This window comes from Pan troglodytes, chromosome 8 (genome assembly GCF_028858775.2).
Source record: "Pan troglodytes isolate AG18354 chromosome 8, NHGRI_mPanTro3-v2.0_pri, whole genome shotgun sequence".
Classification (NCBI taxonomy): domain Eukaryota; kingdom Metazoa; phylum Chordata; class Mammalia; order Primates; family Hominidae; genus Pan; species Pan troglodytes.
The window spans coordinates 75,428,032-75,453,501 of record NC_072406.2 but is presented as its reverse complement, the minus strand read 5'-3'; the positions used below and the strand labels follow the sequence as shown (position 1 = coordinate 75,453,501).

The 25,470-nt window shown below is 37.7% G+C and overlaps 1 protein-coding gene across 25 annotated transcripts in view; it reads left to right on the top strand.

The window, feature by feature from the left end:
* Positions 1-25,470, top strand: part of JMJD1C (jumonji domain containing 1C) — a 354,297-nt gene that overhangs the window by 320,560 nt on the left and 8,267 nt on the right. For 22 of the 25 annotated variants that reach the window (XR_010146905.1, XM_063781841.1, XM_054659659.2 and 19 more), the window contains 14 exons: positions 388-589; positions 2,340-2,554; positions 3,504-3,656; positions 6,816-6,905; positions 7,724-7,851; positions 8,045-8,258; positions 10,107-10,321; positions 11,794-12,072; positions 14,855-15,023; positions 15,584-15,674; positions 16,499-16,629; positions 17,662-17,784; positions 23,106-23,245; positions 24,482-24,658. Coding sequence is in view for 23 of the 25 variants with exons in the window: in XM_063781841.1 (XP_063637911.1) it covers positions 388-589; positions 2,340-2,554; positions 3,504-3,656; positions 6,816-6,905; positions 7,724-7,851; positions 8,045-8,258; positions 10,107-10,321; positions 11,794-12,072; positions 14,855-15,023; positions 15,584-15,674; positions 16,499-16,629; positions 17,662-17,784; positions 23,106-23,245; positions 24,482-24,658 (2,327 nt within the window). In the remaining 2 variants the exon portion in view is untranslated. Of the gene's footprint in view, positions 1-387; positions 590-2,339; positions 2,555-3,503; positions 3,657-6,815; positions 6,906-7,723; positions 7,852-8,044; positions 8,259-10,106; positions 10,322-11,793; positions 12,073-14,854; positions 15,024-15,583; positions 15,675-16,498; positions 16,630-17,661; positions 17,785-23,105; positions 23,246-24,481; positions 24,659-25,470 lie in introns of those variants that run through there. The other 3 variants (XM_054659657.2, XM_054659658.2, XR_010146906.1) reach the window with 3 other exon arrangements.

The following is a 25,470-nucleotide window of genomic DNA, read 5'->3' as shown; positions in this document are numbered from 1 at the left end:
TCCTACGTAAACCAACTTTTGGTATAGAAGGACTGTTATTTTCAGTTATTGATATACACAGAATATGAATGATTCTTATGTTTGCTATTATACATACATGAATATTTAATATTTAAAGAGTTCAGTCAGCTGGAAAATTTAGTTCTGCATTTTCAGTACACTGACATAAGAGTGGTTCATTTGGTTAATAGAATTGGTTAGTAAGTAAATAGAAACGCTGCTGCACTTTTTAGTCATTAATCGATACCTAGAGCTGTTAATGTCTTTGCTTCTTTACTAAAGTCTTACCGTATCATCACAATTGTATAACTGACTTGAATTTCATCTCAAGGAGTTTAACTTTCTACAAAGCATAATCTTGCTAAAACTTTCCTACTGATTTTACAGCTGGCATTCCTCGTTCAGTATTGAAAGATTGGCGTAAAGTCAAGAAGCTGAAGCAAACTGGGGAATCCTTTTTACAGGATGACTCCTGCTGTGAGATAGGGCCTAATTTACAAAAGTGTCGAGAATGTAGACTTATTCGCAGTAAAAAAGGAGAAGAACCAGCTCACTCACCAGTATTTTGTAGATTTTACTACTTTAGACGGTAAGTGAAAATATTAGATTGGGAAAAAAGTAATTTATTGATTTGATATTGGAAATTATATAGTGTTATTCTGAGTGTCCCTTTTGGATGGGGGAGTAAGTCTTTGAGTCTCCATGTTTTGGAAACATTATAAAAGAGTTATTAAATGTTTTCGTGCTAAATTTTAACAATTTCTAACTATAAGACTAAATACATACATTATTACTCATGTTCCATATGACCTTTCTGTTCTGAGAGATTTATTCTTAATGAGAAAATGATTTTTTTCTTAACAGTTGTTAACCTATATACTAACTTAATATGAATATTACCAAATAATATTTTAAAATTAAAAACTTAAAGGTAGACTTGCAAGAGTTCAACTAAAGAATAGCTGGATAACCCAGACAGTAAAGACTAATTAACATGTCACACTCCAGAATCAGTCATTTCTAGTTGTGAATTTCATCTCTGTCCCTTAGTTCCTGTGTGAGTTTATTAACTGTGGTAGGACAACTAAGCCTGTCTCAGCTGCAAAATGTAAATGTTAGTACCTACCTAAGAGAGGTTTAATGAAGGTTAAATGAGATAAGTATGCCAAGTCCTTAAGTGTAGTCCCATGCGCATATGAAATGCTCTATTGTTAGCTGTAATTATCTTCCTAAGAAATTGAGACACTTTACTCTGCTGAATACTCTATGCTGGTAGCCCAGTATAGACCTCCAAAAATACGTGTTGATAAGAATGGACCAGGTTCTCTTTCTTCCTCACTTTGTAGCCAACAATCCCTAAAAGAGAAGACAATTTCAGGGAATAATTATAAGAGGTAGTACCCATGGAAGTGCAGAAGAGATGAAAAAAGGAATCAAAAGGAAAGTAGGTTTGAGGCATAAGAAAATCTAGGAAAAGTCTGAAGGAAAGAAATATTCAGGCAAAGATTATAACATAAAACCAAAATAAGATGCTGGGTTATGACAAAAAGGAGAAATTTGGTTTAAAAAGAAGGAAGCTTTGGAAAGAATAATAAAAGTATGAAAAGTAGGGATAAAAGAAATGTTGCTGTTCATATGAAAAATACAGTATGACTTGTATCTTAGACATCAGCTATTTGAGAGTAAAGAGAGTGAAGTACAATATAATTGAGGAATAACCACCAGCCAGTAAGAGAATGGCAATTTTGCCTTCCGTTTACCATAAACTTCTCTGAATAGAGTAGTTATTTGGATATCAGAAGCTAAGAGCAAGTAAGCACATTAATGGGGTTCCTATAAAACTATTAAAAATTTTCATCCTTGTTCTCTTAAATCACTTCAGTAATGTGTCAGTCTAATTAATGAAAATATATGTATAGTTGGCATTTTTAAAGTCCTCTTGGTGAAAGTCTTAAGGCCATTTCAGCTTTGGTGATTCCGATTTAGATTATGTATAAAATAACAGCATTGCTCTGGGCAACATTGGGCCCACATTTTTACTCTTGTCATTCATCAAACACTTAAACAGTTTTCATTTTATTGGAGTTAAGTAAGTATAAGTGATCTTATTTCTTGAAATAACCTAAAATTAGTACTACTTATCGCCATTTGCATAACACCTATGAGTTATTTAAATTAATTCAATAATTAGTGTGTGAAGAATTAACCTGTTTTCCTGTTTTTAATGTAATTCATATTTTATAATGCAATGTAAACATAATTGTAAATTTACAATTTTAAAGACTGGACTTATGTTTTAATATGTGGGTACCTAATACTTTTATGTTTTAATATTTCAGGTTGTCATTTAGTAAAAACGGAGTAGTTAGAATAGATGGTTTCTCTTCTCCTGACCAATATGATGATGAAGCTATGAGTTTGTGGACACATGAAAATTTTGAAGATGATGAACTAGATATAGAGACTTCTAAATATATCTTGGATATAATAGGTGATAAGTTCTGTCAATTAGTAACATCTGAAAAAACAGCTTTGTCCTGGGTGAAAAAGGATGGTAAGGAAGTTAAATATAACATGAACTGCACAAATTTCATTTTAAGAATTTCTCTTTGAATTATGTTTGTGAAAGAAGTCCCTAATCTTATCTAACCTTGATTTTTAATTATGATAATGATACCTTTTTACAGTATGTATTTAAGGTTACAGATACTTTCCTATAGAGGGTGAATTGAGTCAATTAACCATTTGTGAAATCACAATAGCATTTTGCTGTTTCTGCCATTACAACATTAAGTTAATGTGTTAAACCCACTTTAGAAATTGTGAAATTTCAGCATTTGGCTTATAAAGACATAATCTACCCCAATTATTTGTATTGGAATCTCAGCTTTACTCCCTAACTGTTACCTTTGGCAAATAACCTCTCTGGATATCAGGCAGGTCTGGAAAATAGGAAAGATAACTATCTCATTAATTTGTTTAGAAAGTAGTTATGTTAATTATGCTTACTTAAGTACTTAATAGTTCCTAACATAGTAGATGCTCTAAATATTAGCTTCTTTTCCTTCCCTTCCTTGAAATCACTGGTTTGCCCCTCAGGGGACACTTAGCAATGACTGGAGACATCTTTGGTTGCATAACTGAGGGAGTTAAGGATATGTTGCCAACATCTAATAGGTAGAGGCTACAGATGCCTCTGAACAGTCTGCAATGCACAGAGTAATCCCTCCCAACAAATAATAATTCAACCTAAAATGTCAAAAGTACCAGAGTTGAGAAACCCTGCTTAGATGTACAGCATTTTTATTTTTCACTTAATGATCATTTATGGGTCTTCTAAAGAGAATTACAAATTACTTCAAGAAAGCTATTGGTCTTCAGTTAATATAGCCTTGAAAGTTCTTGGTTTGCCTTTACATTTTTATTTCTTCTGTATTTCAGCCAAAATTGCCTTGGAAAAGAGCATGTTTGCCTTTAAAATTTTTGTTTTTTCTGTATTTCAGCCAAAATTGCCTGGAAAAGAGCAGTGAGAGGAGTCCGGGAGATGTGTGATGCATGTGAAGCAACATTGTTTAACATTCACTGGGTCTGCCAAAAATGTGGATTTGTGGTCTGCTTAGATTGTTACAAGGCAAAGGAAAGGAAGAGTTCTAGAGGTTGGTGTATAAGTTTATATAAATTGAAGTTTTTTTATAATTTTTCTTTAGGATCACTCTTCTAGAACATGAGATGTGTTTTTTTATTCCTACTTTCCTTATTAATGTATTAAGGATTTTTTTTCAGTTTGTTTTTAAGAGGAGAAGTAACCACAGTTTATTAACGGCTATATTTTCTAGAATTAAATTGCATCTACACCCATCAGCCTCATGAGTATATCCATCTTCTCATTTCAGTCAGATAGTTCCTTAATGTAGCCCAAATTTAGGTTAGGCCTTGTTGCTTTAAGATTCCAGTGTGTGGGCCGGGCACTGTGGCTCATGCCTGTAATCTCAGCACTTTGGGAGGCCAAGGCTGGCTTCCAAAGATTGCTTGAACCCAGGTGTTCAAGACCAGCCTGGGCAACATGGCAAAACCCCCATCTCTACAAAAAAAAAATACAAAAAATGAGCTGCGCGTGGTGGTGTGTTCCTGTAGTCCCAGTTACCTGGGAGGCTGAGGTGGGAGGATCACCTGAACCCAGGAGATGGAGGCTGCAGTGAACTGTGATTGCCCCATTGCACTCCAGCCTGGGTGACACAGTGATACCCTGTCTCAGAAAGGAAGTAATTAAATGAATCAAAAGTGTTTTAGAAAGATTATCCAAGGCAATTTTGGAAGTGACTACCTAAAGCTGGTATTGAATTTTTTGTTAGGAGTAGAGTTCTGATGAAATAAGAGGATTAATATTGTGGAAACATTAGAAGTACTTAGTATAGATTGTCTGTCTCAAAGTAATGAATGTCATTTTCATTTCAGGCCGCTCTTTTTTCAGAGTAGTGTATCAGGTAGATGAACCATGATTTAACCATCAGTATCTTCTACTGATAGGATTAACCAAAGTCTCTTACCCTTTCTTACCAAAGAAACCTGAGCAAATGTGGAAGCATAGCTGAACATCTACAGCTAAGTGTTTCTGGGATATGCAATAAATATGTTAATATGAGTAAAATGTGAAACCACAATACATGTATTTTGATATTTTCAATTGTTATAAAACTTGATGACATGACGTGCATTTCAAATTCCTTTTTTCCTGGTTTCATATTACTTTTGGTTTTCCTTTGCCAAATTAAAAAAGTTAATTTTAATGTACTCTGTGTTGCTGTGTTGTATGTATGTATATATATGTAAGCTACCATAAATGCTTTTTTTGAATAAGATAAAGAATATTTATATTAAAAGTAAATTGTTGTATTGTTGATGATTTTCTTTCTCTTTTTCTTTTTCTTTTTTTTTTTTGGATGTTGTTGTTGAGACGGAGTTTCACTCTTGTTGCCCAGGCTGGAGTGCAGTGGCGCAATCTTGGCCTCCTGGATTCAAGTAATTCTCCTGCCTCAGCCTCCCGAGTAGCTGGGATTACAGGCATGTGCCACCATGCCTAATTTTGTATTTTTAGCAGAGACACGGTTTTACCAAGTTGGCCAGGCTGGTCTCAAACTCCTGACCTCAGCCTCCCAAAATGCTGGGATTACAGGCATGAGCCACCACACCCAGCCTGCTGATTTTCATAGTAGTATTAATTTTGAAAGTATAGTCTTGTTACCGTATCATTCTTTTTTCTTTTTTTGAGACAGAGTCTCACTCTGTTGCCCAGGCTGGAGTGCAGTGGCGCAATCTCGGCTCACTGCAACCTCCATCTCCTGCGTTCACACCATTCTCCTGCCTAGTCTCTCCGAGTAGCTGGGACTACAGGCGCCTGCCACCAAGCCCAGCTAATTTTTTTGTATTTTTAGTAGAGACGGGTTTTCACCGTGGTCTTGATCTCCTGACTTCGTGATCGGCCCACCTCAGCCTCCCAAAGTGCTGGGATTACAAGCGTGAGCCACCATGCCTGGCCACCGTATCATTCTTTTAAGTGTAACTTATGCCTTGGGTTATTGTCCATACTATCTATATATCTATTTTACTGTTAAATATTATAATAAAACTCAGATTGAGTAGGTTTAATATATAGCTTCATGGAGTGGTAATCCACATAAGAGTCTAAAATATAAGCAATATATAAAATATTTGCAAGTTACCGTGTAGGTTTTGCAGAGGAAAGTCAAAGCTTTTAAAGGTAACTAGTTTTAGACTGGGTTTGAATTTTATTTAATGTATATTTTTATGAAACAATAGTTCTAGATTTTTTTTTTTTTTTTGAGATGGTGTCTTGCTCTATCACCCAGGCTGGAGTGCAATGGCACGATCTCGGCTTGCTGCAACCTCCACCTCCTGGAGTTCAAGTGATTCTCCTGCCTCAGCCTCCCAAGTAGCTGGGACTACAGGCATGTGTCACCACACCTGGCTAAATTTTTATTTTTAGTAGAAATGGGGTTTCACCATGTTGGCCAGGCTGGTCTTGAAGTCCTGACCTCAAGTGATCCGCTGCCTTGGCCTCCCAAAATGCTGGGATTACAGGTGTGAGCCACTGTGCCTGGTCTAGTTCTAGATTTTTTTATGCTGAGTTTATTGAACTTTGTGACACTGAAACTCTTGTAGCCACGTCGTAAGTAGCTGTCTGTGTCACTAAATTTGTAGAGAAAGTTCTTGAGATCAAGGTATCAAATGCTTTTATTCTTTATTTTATGCCCTATGCTATGCCTTAATTCTTTACAACTTCAGGGATGAAACCTTATTTGAAGTCAGCAATAGCAGTTAATAGTAACTGTATGGTACCAGCTTTTTCACATGTCTCATGTTCCTCTACATGTCTTTGAAGCATAAGAGGAAAATGAATTAACAGTCATCTCAAACTGTGTCAGTCTGATGTACTAGGATCAGGCATAAATTCTGTTTGGCACAGAAAACAGCTAAGAGATAGAAGATTAGCTACAAAGATAGAGGTCACTAATAATAATGACTGGTAATTTTTAGAAAGGCTATCATTATATCCATTTTGTGTCAGTGTTTTTATAAAATCAGGAAATGGTGGAACTGTTTTTCCTGACTTGTTTCAGAACCAAACATCTAAAGCATATCATTGACATTTTATTTCCTTATTTTTATTTTTTTCTTTTTCTCTTTGGCTGTGACTCTATCCAATGAAACATTTTATATAATCGTTAAGTTCTTTACACTATCAATTTATAATTATGAAACCATGAGTGTGATATACAAGTTTTATTATCTTACAGATAAAGAACTATATGCTTGGATGAAGTGTGTGAAGGGACAGCCTCATGATCACAAACATTTAATGCCAACCCAAATTATACCTGGTTCTGGTAAGTATATCTTCTTCATGTAATATAACTGCTCTTGGTTGCTCCAGATTAAGGAAACACTTAAAGGAGTATCTAGAAATATAACAGGGTGGAGAGAGATTTAACTAGTTTTGAATTGTCTTGCTCAGTTATTGGAAATCCTCTATGTAATAAAGCTCAGAAGATAAGTCCAAGCCTCAGTGATGAAGAAAGTTCACCATTAGAAGTGGAAAGCTGGAGTGTAATGAAAAGGCCTATTGGATTTTTAATGAAAGCTTCTTATAATTTTTGAGCATATCTAATTTTTAATAAAGAGAGAAAAGAATAGAGAACGTAAATTTGGCTGGGCGCAGTGGCTCACGCCTGTAATCCCAGCATTTTGGGAGGCCAAGGCCGGTGGATCACGAGGTCAGGAGATCGAGACCATCCTGGCTAACACAGTGAAACCCCGTTTCTACTAAAAATACAAAAAATTAGCCGGGCGTGGTGGCAGGCGCCTGTAGTCCCAGCTACTTGGGAGGCTGAGGCAGGAGAATGGCATGAACCTGTGGGGCGGAGCTTGCAGTGAGCCCAGATGGCGCCACTGCACTCCAGCCTGGGTGACAGAGCAAGACTCCGTCTCAAAAAAAAAAAACAAAAAAAAAACAAAAAAAACATAAATTTGGTTGAATAATCAAAACTGTAATAGATGGAAGAGAATGGAGAAAAATGGAAGAAATTTAAAGGGCACAGGAAAACCTCCATTATTCCCAATTATAATATAAAATATTGTAAGAAAAAATTTTACAGCATTAACAACTAGTGGTAATCTTTTTATTAACTACCATTTTATTTTGTAGTTTTGACAGATCTTCTAGATGCCATGCACACTCTTAGGGAAAAATATGGTATTAAATCCCATTGTCATTGTACTAACAAACAGAATTTACAAGTTGGAAATTTTCCTACAATGAATGGTGTATCTCAAGTGAGTAAAAATCTCTGGTTATTCAAATAAAATCTGTGGTTAAATTAGTCAACTTTGATATTTATTTGAAATTTGGTTTAGGACTTATGTATGAACTAGGTTTGCTGTGTTTCTGTGTAAATTTTTTGTATCTATACTACTAATTGAATTATTGAAGAAAGTGTTTAAAAATGTAATTGTTCTACCTTTGTAGGTTTTACAGAATGTTCTTAATCACAGTAATAAAATTTCTCTATGCATGCCTGAGTCTCAGCAGCAAAATACTCCTCCGAAGTCTGAGAAAAATGGTGGCAGCAGCCCAGAGAGTGATGTAGGCACAGATAACAAGTTAACTCCTCCAGAATCCCAGTCACCACTGCACTGGTTAGCAGATCTTGCAGAGCAAAAAGCCAGAGAGGAAAAAAAAGGTAAACATAATTGATTATCTAGGTATGTGTGAGAGGAGTATAGTATAACTAACCAACAATGTACTATTGTACAATAAAGTACTGTTAATATTGAGGTAAACAATTTACTTTGGTCTTTTTCTTGAATTATGGGTTAGGTTCAATGTAAAACATTTTGTCTTCACTTATTAGGAACTAGCCTGTTGTTTTTTTGTTGTTTTTGTTTTTTGTTTTTGTTTTTGTTTTGTTTTTTTGAGACTATCACCCAGGCTGGAGTGCAGTGGCACAATCGTTGCTCACTGCAGCCTTGACCTCTCAGGCCCAGGCGATCCTCCCAGTTCAGCCTCCCAAATAGCTGATACTACAGACATGTACCACCATGCCTAATTTTCTTTTTAGGGGTCGGGGAGCACGGAGTTTTGCTCGTGTTGCCCAGTCTGGAGTGCAATGGCACAATCTTGGCTCACTGCAATCTCTGCCTCCCAGGTTTAAGTGATTGTCCTGCCTCAGCCTCCCCAAGTAGCTGGGACTAAAGGCATGCATCACCATGCCCAGCTAATTGTGTATATTTTTAGTAGAGACAGGGCGTCACCATGTTGACCAGGCTGGTCTCAAACTCCTGACTTCGGGTAATCCATCTGCCTAGGCTTCCCAAAGTGTTGGGATTACAGGTGTGAACCACCATGCCTGGCCAATTTTTTTTTTTTTTTTTTTTAGTTTTTGTAGACACGAAGTTTCGCCACGTTGCCCAGATTGTTCTTGAACTCCTGGGCTCAAGCAGTCTACCTCGTCTTCCCAGAGTGCTGGGATTACAGACGTGAGCCACCATACCCAGCCTTAGCCTTCCTTTGACTACATATCAAAGTTAGTTACAGAATTGTTTGTGGATGAGCATATTGATGTAGCCACCAGAGCACTAGAAGTGTAACTTACCTATGTCTTCTTTTTTGTTTTGTTTTTTGTGTTTTTTTTTTGTTTGTTTGTTTGTTTTTTGAGACAGAGTCTCACTCTGTTGTCCAGGCTGGAGTGCAGTGGCATGATCTCGGCTCACTGCAACCTCTGACTTCCAGGTTCCAGCGATTCTTGTGCCTCAGCCTCCCAAGTAGCGGGGAGTACAGGCACGTGCCACAATGCCCAGCTGATTTTTATATTTTTAGTAGAAACAGGGTTTCAGCATGTTGGCCAGGTTGGTCTTGAACTCCTGACCTTAAGTGATCCGCCTGCCTCAGCCTCTCAAAGTGCTGGGATTACAGGTATGAGCCACCGCGCCCGGCCACTTACCTGTATTTTCTACCTGTCTTTGCTGTAGTGTTTTTCATTTGTAACAGGTGTAAACATGTCTTAAATATTGAGGAAGGCCTTTTTATATTTAGATTGTTTGAATCCATTTGGCCAGGCTGGTCTCAAACCTCACTCATCCTCAGGTTTGTGTTTAGGTGAATAAATCACAATGCTTCCTTCAGTTTTTATCTCACAGTAGAAAATGCTGGGGCCAGTTTTGTCTGTACTTTAGCACCATGCTTAATAGAATTAAAATTTGTAAGGGCTGCGCACAATGGCTCACGCCTGTAATCCCAGCAGTTTGGGAGGCCAAGGTGGGCAGATCATTTGAGGTCAGGGGTTCAAGACCAGCCTGACCAACATGATGAAACCCCGTCTCTACTAAAAATACAGAAAAATTAGCTGGGCCTGGTGGCACATGCCTGTAGTCCCAGCTACTTGGGACGCTGAGACAGGAGAACCACTTGAACCTGGGAGGCAGAGGTTGCAGTGAGCCGAGGTCACGCCACTGCACTCCAGCCTGGGCGACAGAATGAGACTCCGTCTCAAAACAAAACAAAACAAAATCTGTGAAATTTTCTATTTCAGAAAACAAAGAACTTACCCTTGAAAACCAAATTAAAGAAGAAAGAGAACAAGACAACTCTGAATCTCCAAATGGCAGAACATCACCTCTTGTGTCCCAGAATAATGAACAAGGCTCAACCTTACGGGATTTGCTGACTACAACAGCTGGAAAGCTACGTGTGGGGTCTACAGATGCTGGCATTGCCTTTGCCCCAGTATATTCAATGGGAGCCCCAGTGAGTGATGCCAGATTTTTGGTTTTAATGTGGGCCTTAAATAGAGATGATTTGGAGACGTGGTTTTTGGCTCTGAACTACCCAATATGCTGATGAAATCAAGTGTACCAAATTGCTAGGCATGTTTCTATTTGCATTATAACTCTCTTTACCTTGAAAGCTGGCATTTTCTGTCTTTTTTTCCAAGGTGAAAGGTGGAGGGGGGGGCTCTTCGATTCCAGAAGATCCCTAAGATACCCCTTTAGAATTTGGAAACTATTTGTCTAGTGAAGGGAAAAACCCACATGGAAGTGAATGTTGTATGTTACTTAAAATAATTAGAAGTCAAATTTTGCTTTAATTATTTACCAGGAAAAAAGAGCAGTATAATTTCTTTTAAAACTATATGGGGGGCCGGGTGCGGCGGCTCACACCTGTAATCCCAGCACTTTGGGAGACTGAGGCAGCTGGATCATGAGGTCAGGAGTTCAAGACCAGCCTGGCCAAGATGGTGAAACCTTGTCTCTACTAAAAATACAAAAGTTAGCCAGGTGTGGTGGCACGTGTCTGTAATCCCAGCTACTTGGGAGGCTGAGGCAGAGAATTGCTTAAACCCAGGAGGCAGAGGTTGCAATGAGCCAAGATCACGCCACTACACTCCAGCCTGGGCGACAGAGCGAGACTCCATCTCAAAAAAAATAAAAGTATATGGGGGCTGGGTGTGGTGGCTTAGGCCTGTAATCCTAGCACTTTGGGAGGCTGACGTGGGCAGACCACCTGAGGTCAGGGGTTCGGGACCAGCCTGGCCAACAACATGGTGAAACCCTGTCTCTACTGAACATACAAAAATTAGCCAGGCATGGTGCATGGTGGTGCATGCTTGTAATCTCAACTACTTGGGAGTCTGAGACAGGAAAATCACTTGAATCTGGGAGGCGGAGCTTGTAGTGAGCTGAGATCACACCACTGCACTCTAGCCTGGGCGACAGAGTGAGACTCCATCTCAAAAAAAAAAAAAAAAAAAAAGTGTGTGTGTATATATATATATATATATATATATATGGAGTATTGGGGGGTCAATCATGCCTGTAATCCTAGCACTTTGGGAGGCTGAAGTGGGAGGATTGCTTGAGCCCAGGAGTTTGAAACCAGCCTGAGCAACATAGCAAGACCCTCATCTCTATTTCTTATAAAATATTTAAAAATTTTTAAAAATGTATATGATGGATGCCACCTACTTTGTATTCTCTGTCCCAGGCCTATAACAATGTAAAAGACAGGAAGGCTGTACTTCTAAGTTTTTCAGACCTGGCAGTTCTCACACAACCAGACTTCTGGTTTGCATTTTGTCAGGAATATAGGAACTCAAATCTAAGATAAGTGCATATTGTGGAGTGTAGGGATATTGTTTTAAAAAAATAAGTCTGTGGGAGGAAAATGTATATGATTTCTCTCAAAAACAGGTTTTTTTTGTTTTGTTTTTTCCTTAATAGAGTAGCAAAAGTGGACGGACTATGCCTAACATTCTTGATGACATAATTGCTTCAGTTGTTGAAAACAAAATTCCACCAAGTAAAACCTCCAAGATAAATGTAAAACCAGAGCTTAAAGAAGAGCCTGAAGAAAGCATAATATCTGCAGTGGATGAAAATAATAAATTATACAGTGATATACCACATTCTTGGATCTGTGAGAAGCATATTTTATGGCTTAAGGATTATAAGAATAGCAGTAATTGGAAGCTTTTCAAAGAATGTTGGAAACAAGGACAGGTGTGTATTTTAGTCTGATAAAGAACACTCTTGGTGGAACTGAAGCTTATTAAATAGAATGGTTCCCTCCTTAGGAATAGAAATGGAGGGGGGAAAAATAGTGGTTAACACATTTGGGGGACAATAAGATATAAAAGTACCGAAAAGATTGTCAGAATGCTTGTTTCTCAATTCCTGTTTTTTGGCCAGATTTAATATGAATTAATAGGGAAACACTGATTATTTTATGTTACTTTTTGATCTATCAGAACAGACATGTAATAACGCCTTGAATTTACAAAATGCAGTTCCTTTCTCCTCTTTTTTAGATTGGTATTTTAGTCCAGTTAGTAGATCCATGTCTACTATTAAAATATTAATATTGGCAGCATTTTTCATGAACCTATGTAGATGTTCTTATCTGTAATATTTATACACAGAACATTTACTTACAAATTAGTTCATCAAATCTTGAATGACAAACTATATTGTTTCATTCTCCTCTAATATAAATGATTTTGTTGGACAAAAGTTTTGATAATGTTTGATATACATTTCAGATGGCAATTTACTACATTAATGCAAAAATTATGAACAAATTAAGTGTTTGTATGATAGTATTCTGTTAAATTTATTGTTTTCTGGAAAATGTTTACTTTGTTTATTCAACAGTTATTGAGCATCTAATAAGAGATGCAGTCTCTGTCGTAGGCAGTAAGAATATATAAAAATGAGTAAGCTATGTAAAAATGAGTAAGAACCATTTTAGTGCAATGCTGCTTGATCTTTTTAGGTTACTAATCCCTTTCAAAATCTGATGAAAGCTGAATCTTTCACCCCAAAAAAAGAAATGCACACTTGTGCATTGCATATACACAAGATTTAGCATGTCTTTTTTGCCTTGGTCTCCTTCAAGCCCTGATGACATTACTGGGCTGAAATTTTATTTAATTTGTGTGAGCTTTTGAGGTAGAAAAGTGTCACACAAATAATTGTTTTCATAATTATGTGAAGTGTTTTAAGAACTTTGTTCAAGGTGCTATGAGAACCCAGAAAAGGAAATGTCAAAGCTAGGATACTAGTTCAAAAAGGCTAGTCTAAATTGATTCCTTAGAGGTTAAGTGAAGTTTTTTGCTAGGTGGACAAGAGGCTGGACATATACAAGAACATTAGGTGTTTTGGGAACTCTCTGAGTAGGTGTGATTATCTGCAATATACATGATGGTTCATGGGGGAGAGTGGTGTAAGGAGATGGCTAGAGGAATGATCATGAAATGCCCTTATATATCATACTAAGGAGTTTTAACATTATACTCTAGGTGATAGTTTTAACTGTGGAATCTGTATAATCAAATTGACATTTTATAATAACTGACAGCAAGGCAGATTAGAAGTTGAGTTAGAAGAGAATAATACCATTGGCAAGGAGTCTAATCAGAAAGCTTTACAGGCCTGGTGCTGTGGCTCTTGCCTATAATCCCAACATTTTGGGAGGCCAAGGTGGGACGATTAATCACTTCAGCCCAGGAGTTGGAGACCAGCCTGGGCAACATAGTTGAGACACTGTTTCTACCAAAAAATTTTAATTAGCCAGACATGGTGGTTCACACCAGTAGTCCCAGCTACTTGGGAGGCTGAGGCAGGAAGATTGCTTTAGCCCAGTAAGTCCAGGCTGCGGTGAGCCATGATCATGCCACTGCACTTCAGCCTGGGCAACAAAGTGAAACCCTGTCTCCAAAAAAAGTAAAAAGATCATGGTGATAGTCTAAGATTTCTGCTTTGAATTATTCTGATACACTAATTAGCTTAACCCTTATCTTTTTTAAAAAATTTACTTTTAACAAGCTGCTGATTACCCTAATAGCAGCAATATTATTGGATAGATACTAGGCACTAGGAATTAATCTGTGAATTGCCAGCAAGAGTTAACTAATACCTGGACCTATTTTTAAAGTCGTATATATTATTGGCTCATTGAAAAAATGTTTAATGGAACATTCAACCATGTAGTAAACCAGAATTTAGGGTGTTTTTTCTTTTTAAAGATGTCTTTTGTAATTAAAAAAAAAATCTAGCTAGAGATTATTCTTTTGTGGTTCCTAAATTTTAATTATCTTACAAGTTTAAGAATACTAATAATCACTTAAATTTTTTGTTTGTTTGTTTCTGGAGACAGGGTTTTGCTGTGTCGCCTAGGCAAGATACAAACTCGGGCTCAAGCAATCCTCCCACCTCAGCCTTGGGAGCTGGGACTACAAGAATGCATTGCTACACCCAGCCTAGTAAATATCATTTTTCAGAAACTTTTAAGTCATAGCTTACTGTGTTCTCTATATTCCAGAATTCTGCTTCATTAGAGTACAGGAATTTGTTTAAAACCTGAGAATAATACATCAGATGTTCTTAGATATGTTTTTATATCATTTATTGTAGTTTTAGAAGCTGTAAATCTTCCATTACTGGTTTCTGCGTTATTAGAAAGCTATTAGGGAATTTGGGTGGAGAGGACATCTACCCTCCGCCACCAAGTGTAAGAAAGCTGTGAGGGAATTTGAATTTATGTAATTTCAAAGGAGACATTCACTTTCAGAGAATAACTCATTAGGCTCGAAATTTAATAGTTTCAGCTACTGAAGAGGCTGAGGTAGAAGGATTGATTGAGCCCAAAGGGTGACAGTCAGGTATGATGAGGCCACTGCTCTCCAGCCTGGGTAAGAGAGCAAGACTCTGTCTCAAACAAACAAACAAACAAAAAAGAAAGTCTATATATCTTTTAACTGTTATTTATTTATCTATTTATAAGCCTGCAGTGGTTTCTGGTGTGCATAAGAAAATGAACATTAGCCTATGGAAGGCGGAATCAATTAGTCTTGATTTTGGAGACCACCAAGCTGATCTCCTGAACTGCAAAGATAGCATCATTTCAAATGCCAATGTTAAGGAATTCTGGGATGGTTTTGAAGAAGTTTCAAGTATGTTGGTTTTTATTTTACTATTTTCTCCATCATACTCCTTCAAAATGATAAATTCCAAATGTAACTTAACAGATTTTTAGTCTTTGAAACATCTGTTTTACGTTGTCTAATAAAAAGAAACAAGTAATTGGAAACAAAATACTGGGTCCTAATCCCTATCTCTAGCACTAATTTCCTTTGACCTTAAAGATGCCGTTTATACTGTTTTGCTTATGGAGAAATGTTTGGCAGTTCCATAAGCTTTTGAAAATGGAATTATTTATGTAAAACTCTTTGAAAATTAAAAGTGTAGATGTAAGATTGTGATGTTACCAAGATTTTTAAAAACAACTTTTGAGATATTACAAGTGGGTAATTAATGAATTCTATTCATGTACAAAAGGAACAAAGGTTTTAATACTACATAAGTACATAAGTAATAAGTCAATAAGCAAGCAATCATTAAGCATGTAATGTGCAACAATCAAATAATTCATTCATTTACGTTTCTTTCCAAATGTTAATAAAGATAAAAAGGCAGAAATTACCCTTTTAGTAATTAACTGCATTCCTTATAGAACGGCAGAAAAACAAGAGTGGAGAAACAGTTGTTTTAAAATTGAAAGATTGGCCTTCAGGAGAAGACTTCAAGACTATGATGCCAGCAAGGTTTGAAACTTTTCATTTTGACTCTTGACTTTTTGAGATCGAGCTGAGACTGTCCCCAGAGATAGGATAAGTAACCGTAAATGTGACCTGTAGGCTTTTTCTTTCTCAATTAAAAATAAATAACTTGAGGCTGAGCGTCATAGTGGCTCACGCCTATAATCCCAGCACTTTGGGAGGCCAAGGCGAGGGGATCGCTGGAGTCCAAGACTTGGAGATCAGTCTGGCCAACATGACAAAACCTTGTCTCTACAAAAAAATACAAAAATTAGCCAAGCATGGTGGCAGGCATCTGTAGTCCCAGCTACTTGCGAGGCTGAGGTGAGAGGATCACTGGAGTGGAGGAAGTGGAGGCTGCAGTGAGCTGAGATTGTGCCACTGAACTCCAGCTTGGGTGACAGAGTGAGACCTTGTCTGATGGATTGATTGATAGCAAAACTGAGTTGGTAGCCTCAGCAGTGGGAAAATCTTTATGTTAGGACAGTGAAGGAAAGAATGTTCATGTTAAAGAGGCTGGGCACGGTGGCTCACGCCTGTAATACCAGCACTTTGGGAGGCTGAGGCGGGCAACAAGAGTGAAACTTTGTCTCAAAGAAAGAGAACACAGGACCCTGTTTAGGACCTCCTTTCTATTGGAGCTTTTTAATGGTTTAATGGTTAGAGAAGCAGAATTGCTATTTTAGTCAGTATCACTTGAGTCAAGGAAAATTGTTACCTGTCTTATGGAAAGGTAGTCTGCTGTTTTGAACAACTTGAAAATTATATATGTGAAAATACTTAGCAATGCAAATCTTTATTTATAAGAAGGCAATATTGTTTTTCTTCAGATACGAAGATCTTTTAAAAAGTCTGCCATTGCCAGAATATTGTAATCCAGAAGGAAAATTCAATTTGGCCTCTCATTTGCCAGGATTTTTTGTACGTCCTGATCTAGGACCCAGGTTGTGCAGTGCCTATGGTAGGTATATATTCACATTTCTCCCATGTAGGAATTATATTGGATTTTTTTAAATTTTTGCTCAGGCTGGGCATAGTGGCTCACGCCTGCAATCCCAGCACTCTTTGGGAGGCTAAGGCGGGTGAATCACGAGGTCAGGAGATTGAGACCATCCTGGTCAACGTGGTGAAACCCTGTCTCTACTAAAAAATACAAAAATTAGCCAGGCGTGGTGGCGTGCGCCTATAGTCCCAGCTACTCAGGAGGCTGAGGCAGGAGAATTGCTTGAACCCAGGAGGCGTGGAGGTTGCAGTGAGCTGAGATTGCACTACTGCACTCCAGCCTGGGCGACAGAGCAAGACTCCGTCTCAAAAAAAAAAAAATTCTGTTCAAGGATGGGCGTGGTGGCCCATGCCTGTAATCCCAGCACTTTGGGAGGTCAAGGTGGGTGGGTGGATCATGAGGTTAAGAGATTGAGACCACCCTGGCTGACATGGTGAAACCCCATCTCTACTAAAAATAGAAAAATTAGCTGGGTGTGGTGGCGTGTACCTGTAGTCCCAGCTACTCAGGAGGCTGAGGCAGGAGAATTGCTTGAACCCGGGAGGTGGAGGTTGCAGTGAGTCGAGATCATGCCACTGCACTCCAGCCTGGCAACAGAGCGAGACTCCTTCTCAAAAAAAGAATTACTGTTCCTACAAATTGTCTAATGATTTTTAGTTTCTACTAAATCTGTTCCTTTAATCCATCGAAACCCTTTTTTATATGAAGCAACATGTTAGGAATTAACAGCCAATGTATAGTTAAGTACCTGCTTTTTGATTTTTTATTAATTTGATTTTTAATCATAGTACATTTTATTATAGAAATGTAATTATTCAAATAATAGGGTCTTCTATAGATTGTGGCTTTTGGAACAGGTTTTTGTAATAAGGAAACTAAAACTCAAATTACAATTAAATTATGCAGATTGAGCTAATTTGGGGGAATATCTGATTATGCTATTACATATATATAAATATTTTGTCAAGTAAAATTTTGTTTTATACACAGGTGTAGTTGCTGCTAAAGATCATGATATAGGAACAACAAATCTCCATATTGAAGTTTCTGATGTTGTAAATATACTAGTTTATGTTGGCATAGCAAAAGGAAATGGCATTCTCTCAAAAGCAGGTAAACTTAAAAGAATAAGTAGTCTTTGAAATAAGAGTTGAATAATCACATTCACTAGTATTGTCCAGAATATCAGCTTCTGAGTTAACAGCGAAGATTTCAAAAAGAATTGCAATGGATGTAGGGGCATTTTAGCCCTTATTACTTGAAGATTGAATAATTTTCCTATTTTTTTTTTATGTAAGTGAAATTTTAATTTTAAAAGTGAATATTTTAACTTCTTTTCTATCATTAAGTATTGTGTTGATGAAAATACACCATTAAGTGCACTTGTAAACATTTATTGAGGCTGGGCGCAGTGGCTCACACCTGTAATCTCAGTACTTTGGGAGGCCAAGGCAGGTGAATCACTGGAGGTCAGGAGTTCAAGACCAGCCTGACCAACATGCTATAACCCCGTCTCTACTAAAAATACAAAATTAGCTGGGTGTGGTGGTGCATGCCTGTAATCTCAGCTGCTCGGGAGGCTGAGGCAGGAGAATTGCTTGAACCCAGGAGGCGGAGGTTGCGGTGAGCCTAGATAGTGCCATTGCACTCCAGCCTGGGCAACAAGAGCAAAACTCCATCTCAAAAAAAACCAAAAAATGAACAAACAAAAAAAATTTATTGAAGAATAGGAACTAATTCTTAGGGTTCTAAAGATGGTTAAAATATGGTTTGTGACTCAAACATTCTTTTTTCCCCTCCAGTAAAAAGAGGAAGAAGGGGGTCTTTTCTCTTTCTATCCAGTATATAGGTTTTCATTTCTGTGCCCTCAATTTCTTTCTGAAACCATGCTGTCAGTTATTCCCTTCTTTACAAAGACATAGATACAGTCATAGGCCTTTAACGTTTTCTTCTCCATTGGCTTTTTCTCTGTACGATAGAAGCAGAGTCTAAGATTATTTTTTCTTTCTCGAAAGAAAGCCTCCTTTAAACCTTTCCATCCTATTGCTTCTACCCTCATAAGAAATATTTTACCATCTTTGTCACTTTCCTTTTACATTTCAGCTCATTGCAGTCTTATTCCATACTGGTCTGAAATTTACTATTGCTACTGCCGTCACTCACACATATTTGGATAATTCAGTGTATCTTTCTGGTTCGTTTATTACTCACCCCTGTCTATAATGAATGGCACCGTTAATCACAACCTCTTTGAATATAGTTCTCTGCTTCTGTGATACCACTTCTGATTCTGACACCTTATGGAGTTGGAGGCTTCTTCGGAGTTTCAGATGTTCTCTACCTTTTCTACTTCACATTCACTTTCTGTGAAATTCTGTGGATGACATCCAGCCATGAAATAGATCACCAGTTGTGTATCTGGATCCCAGAATGGAGCTTAATGGCTAGGTGCTGGGGACATGGGATTCATTATAGTATTCACTCTACTTTTGTGTACATTTGACAATTTTATAATACACAACCTAAAATCCCTCAAAACTGTAGAAACTCATTTTTACATTATGCTACTCAGCTTTTTAACTGACACTATTGACTATAATAGGTAACCACCCCTATCCCCCAGAGATTTGAGAGTCAGTGGGCACACTTGAGTTATAGTCTGAGCGCTGCCACAGAAATGTGACCTGTAGTTCAGATTATTTATCCTTTCTAATCCTGTGATGCCATGGAGTTACATCCTTTGTATCTCATTGTAGTTTGTTCAGATCTTTCCCTGTAGCACTTAGAAGTTAACCTGCTTTCCTCCATTACTATTCATTCATGTCCTTAAAAGCTAGAACTTTCTTCCTCATCTTTGTTTATGCATATCCCCCAGCTTCTGTTCCTAGCATATTTCTTTCGAGAAAATTTCAGGAGAATTTCAACATTTTAAATAATCCTTTTGCTCTCTTTCTTTATCTAAAAAGTTTTTGTCACTTTTTATAGGTGGTCACAAAGCAACATTTTAGGGTTATAATAATGTTTCAAACACATTGAAAAATACTTAAAAGAACATGATTTTTTTCTCCATCTGCCGTGTGTCTTTTAGCTCCATGTCTTCCTGGCAAACTTCTGTATTCATTCTTTCAATTGTAACTCAGATTATCATTCACCCTAGAAGTCTTCATTAAAGAAAGTAAACTTACTATGCTCTAGCCAGTCATTCTGTTTATTATGATGCCTCCCCCGCCTCATGTACTTGTTATTTTAATTTGCAGAGCAGTAAAATTTAAAGGAAAAATGTCAGAAAACCACTTTAAAGTTTCCAGCTTTTAATTTTGTTAAGAAAACAGATTTTAAAAACATCAACTGTCATTTTTTAAAGAGAACATTTTAAACTCTCTATAAGAAAGATAAGCCAGGCACGGTGGCTCATGCCTGTAATCCCAACACTTTGGGAGGCTGAGGTGGGTGGATCACTTGAAGTCAGGAGTTTGAGACCAGCTAGCCAACATAGTGAAACCCAGTCTCTATTAAAAATACAAAAATTAGCTGTGCATGGTGGTGTATGCCTGTAATCCTAGCTACTTGGGAGGCTGAGGCAGGAGAATTGCTTGAACCTGGGAGGCAGAAGTTGCAGTAAGCCAAGATGGTGCCACTCTACTCCAGCCTGGGTGACACAGCAAAACTCCATCTCAAACAAACAAACAAACAAAAAGATATCAGAGTAAAGGATGATTTTTTTATGTTCAACTTTTTACATTGCCCTTAATTTTTTTGTTTTACCATGACTGGGAAAAGACTTTGTCACAGATAACATTGGAGGACTTAACCTGTCTCTGTACCCTTTGTACTGATGTGATTGCACTTACCACAATGTGATGTTTATTTGTCTAGATTTATTAGGACCCTCTTTAACTCCATGAGCTCTTGAATGGATCTTTCTTAATTCTAATTCCCAACTTCCTAGGACAGTGCCTGGCACATAGTAAACACTTACCAAATGTTTCAATTAGTAGTGGCTCATGCCTGTAATCCCAGCACTTTGGGAGGCCAAGGTGGTGGATCACCTGATGTCAGGAGTTCGAGACCAGCCTGGCCAACATATAATGAAACCCCATCTCTAGTTAAAAAATAGAAAAATTAGCTGGGCATGGTGGCGGGTGCCTGTAGTCCCAGCTACTTGGGAAGCTGAGACAGGAGAATCGCTTGAACCTGGGAGGCAGAGGTTGCAGTGAGCCGAGATTGTGCCACTGTGCCCCAGCACTTCAGCCTGGGCGACAGAGTGAGACTGTGTCTCAAAAAATAAAAGAAAAAAATATGTTTGCAGCTAAGTTTGAATATAAAATAGACATTACTGTCACAAATTAGGAAACATCTGATATATACTTTGTAGCAGGTAACAGCTTTCTTTAAAAAGTTTATACAAGTGATAACATATTTGACTTTCTGAGTTTTTTTGCTCAAGATAATGGCTTCTAGTTCCATCCATGTTGCTGCAAAAGACATGATTTTTTTTTTTTTTTTCTTTTTTAAAGACAGGGTCTCCTTGCTCTGTTGCCCAGGCTGGAGTGCAGTGGTACAGTCTCAGGTCACTGCAGCTTCAACCTCCTGGACTCAAAAGATCCTCCCACCTCAGCCACCAGAGTAGCTGGGACTACAGACAGGCGCCACCATGCCTGGCTAACTTTTTTATTTTTTTGTAAAGACGGGTTTTACCATGTTACTCAGGCTGGTCTCAAACTCCTGGGCTCAAGTGATCTACTCACCTCAACCTCCCAAAGTGCTGGAGTTACATATGTGAGCCACCTACCCAGCAGTGATTTCATTTTTATGGCTAAATAGTATTCCATTGTGTATGTATATCACATTTTCTTTTTTTCTTTTTTCTTTTTTTTTTTGAGATGGAGTTTTGCTCTTGTTGCCCAGGCTGGAGTGCAATGGCGTGATCTTGGCTCACCGTAACCTCCACCTCCTGGGTTCAAGCGATTCTCCTTCCTCAGCCTCCCTAGTAGCTGGGATTACAGGCATGTGCCACCACACCCAGCTAATTTTGTATTTTTAGTAGAGACGGGGTTTCTTCATGTTGGTCAGGCTAGTCTCGAACTCCTGACCTCAGGTGATCCGCCTGCCTCGGCCTCCCAAAGTGCTGGGATTACAGGTGTAATCCCACGCCCGGCCACACATTTTCTTTATCCAGTCATCCGTGGGTGGACACTTAGGTTGATTCCTTATCCTGATAGACATTTGGAGACTCAGAGGATGGTGGTTAACAGGGGTGGGTAATGAGAAATTATTTAGTAGATACAATGTACATTATTCAGGTGATGATAACTAAAAGCCAAGACATCACCGCTAGGCAATATATCCATGTAACAAAAATTGCAGTTGTACCCCTTAAATTTATACAAAATTTTTAAAAAGAATATTTATTTAAATGTTCACTGGTCCTTTTAAAAAAGGACCTTCCTGTGGTCCTACACTTAGAGACAACTAGTTACTATTTTTGTTTGTACACTTCTAAAGTTTTTTTCTGTACATACATACGTGTAGGAATTTTAGTTTGTCAACATTTTAGAAGGATGGCTTGATTTTCCTCAAAACCACAACTTTGTTCGTGAAACATTTGCATTTGATTACAGATTAACCATTATCAAATATGAGAGCCCCTCGAAATTAATCAGAATACATTTTGCCCTGCCATTCATTAGTCATGGTAATGAGTAAAACCTTTCACCTCATGGAACCTTTTTACTCAGGTAGAAAATAGAGGTTATCCCTTATTCTTAAGTAGGTATAGGGGCCAACTAATAAATAGTGAGCATAAAAGACCTTTGTAAGTTAGGAAATGCTATGAGTACAAGTCATTGTTAGGACCACGCCCTTGGGACAGGGAAGGAAGGTGGTAAAATTTTACATAGTTGCTCTTAGGTTTTCTATCTCCTGCTTCTTGGTTTGCAGAAAACAAACTGGGAAAATCACTATTGCTTTGTATCCACTTATCTATTCTTGTAGTCCTAAAAGTTATGAACATATAACTGTGTTTGACTCTTTTTTAAGAGTACTGATCTGGCCAGGGACAGTGTCTCATGCCTGTAATCCTAGCACTTTGGGAGGCCCAAGCAGGTGGATTGCCTGAGCTCAGGAGTTCAAGACCAGCCTGGGCAACATGGTGAAACCCCACGGCTACTAAAATACAAACAATTAGTCGGGTGTGGCAGCTTGCACCTGTAGTCCCAGCTACTTGAGAGGCTGAGGCAAGAGAATTGCTTGAACCTGGGAGGTGGAAGCTGCAGTGAGCCAAGATCATGCCACTGCACTCCAGCCTGGGTGACCAAAAAAGAAAAAGTACTGATCCTAGTCAGGCACTCTGCTGCTCTGATAGATCAACTTTAGGAGACTTGGCTTTCTGGTATTCTTTGCCGACAATTTGAAATTATGTTCCTTTGTTTCAGGAATTCTCAAGAAATTTGAGGAAGAAGATTTGGATGACATTTTAAGGAAAAGATTGAAGGACTCAAGTGAAATACCTGGTGCTCTGTGGCATATTTATGCTGGGAAAGATGTTGACAAGATAAGGGAATTTCTTCAAAAGGTATAAGTTAGTTTGCAAATAATATCTCTTCCCCTCAAGCAAGGACGTATTCATTGTTGCCGTACCTTCACTTGGCATTCAGCAATATAAGATCATTACATAATTTTTACTTCAAAGTAGATGGGAGTTTTTGTTGAAAGTCAAAACCCTCTTTCTCTTGCTTCTCTTTGAAAGTCTGTTAACATTTTGAGGGTTTTGAATGGTGATTTGTTCCCAGTTGGTAGTGTGCCTCCATTCCCTGTTAATAAAAGACTGATCTGTTCTTGAGCCAGATATTAGTTGGGTGGCGAAAAGTAGCTATCTGGAGTCGCGGGATGTAAAAACAAATATTTCATGGAAACGTCTAAAGAAGGTAGGATCTTTATTTTCTTTGAATCTGATAGATATTTTTGGCTGCTGACCTAGGGAATGATTCTACTCTATCACATCTGATACTATGATACTTACTGAGTAGACTCAGATTTTGAGTAATCATACCTTGACTGTAGTTGTCATATACTCTGAAAGAAATTTATATATCAACCTGAAATAATTGGTTGAAACCCTTTGCTCAGGTACTTTTTAAACTTCGTAATTATGGAAATTTGTTTTAAGAAATGTTCAGTGCTGATACCTCATCTTTCTGAAAGGATGTAAGTTCTGTCTGTGATCAATGTGAAGTAAAAGAGTTACAGCCTTTTTTGTACCATTTTATCCCTGAATACTTACCTGTATTTTAATCTGAAGTATGATCATTTGTGCCTTCTAAAGCAGATTATTTAACTGATTAAAGAGTCCCTTGAAATTGATTTTTCAAGCGTTAGAAGGTTAGCCATGTAAAGGTATTTATACTTACCTCAAAAAAGGATCAATAAATGTTTATGAAATCCATACATATGAATGGTTTGGCTTTTGGTAAAAAAAAAAAAAAAAAATACCCTGTTCCTCATCCATGTACTATACTTTTGAAACAGTTATAAGGAAGGAAACCAGATAGATGGAAACTTCACAGTGGAAGGAGGTGGTGAGAAGGAAGTAGTAAACTGTTAAGAGCATTTCAGCGTTGCTGTATTTTAATATTCTTTGGCTTTCCAAATTATTGCAGAATGTTATTTTTTAACTGAAGAAGCTCATTCAGTTGTTCCATTGATTCTGAGAATAAAAGATTTGTTATTACAAATAAAATTGAAATTTAACTGAACAGGATTTACCATTTCCTTACTTAAATTGGACTGTCTATTTTAATTCATATTTCAGATTTCAAAAGAACAAGGCCTTGAAGTTCTACCAGAACATGATCCAATACGTGACCAAAGTTGGTATGTGAACAAAAAGCTCCGTCAAAGGCTGCTTGAAGAATATGGAGTCAGAACCTGTACTCTTATTCAGTTCCTTGGTGATGCTATTGTTTTGCCAGCGGGAGCACTTCATCAGGTATATACAAACTTATTTCTAACATATCTTTTACTGACTGAAAGAACTAGTTTTGAAAAAAAAATTGCTCTTAGTATAGATATAAATGGAAGAAGATGCAAATAAGAGAATTACCTGCACCAGTCTGCCTTTATTAGACTGACATCTCAGTGCTTGCAGAAATCTCACATAATTTCCTTAAGATTTTAAATTGTTTTAACATGAGCCAGATTTCTATTTGTATACTGTCTCCGATTTAATAGATCGAAATCTGATTTTTAAGCCCTCCTGGTGACATGTATACCTCTGAATAGTGAGGCTTAAAAGCATGGGGGGACACAGTATACAGACTTTTTATCAGGCTTTAAGCATACCTCCTACCTTTATTCAGCATGCTAGCATAGCAGGGGCCTGTCTAAAGAAAGATGGTATGTAATTTATATAACTGTTGATCCACAAAACATAAAAACTGAAATAAATACCTAGTTTAAAATACCTAATTTTTCCAGCACCGGGAAAAATGGCATAGAATAGATGCAGTGGTTATGGAGGGTGGGATTAAAAGTACACAGTGGATTCCTATAGGTGGAATGGGGCTACTACAGCCCAGGTTAGCCCTTAAAATTAACAAGGTGTACCAGGGAAACCAGAAAAAACTCAAAAGCTGCTTTGCCTCAACAGTTGGTTCTCCACCTTTTCCACTGCTAAGTAATTGAGATGTAGCTGATGTATATTAGTTTACCAAGGAAACTTTCTCACATTTTATATAAGTATAGTCATTGACTGTTTTAGCATTTATGGCATTCTTCCATACAAATACTACTTAGGTGATA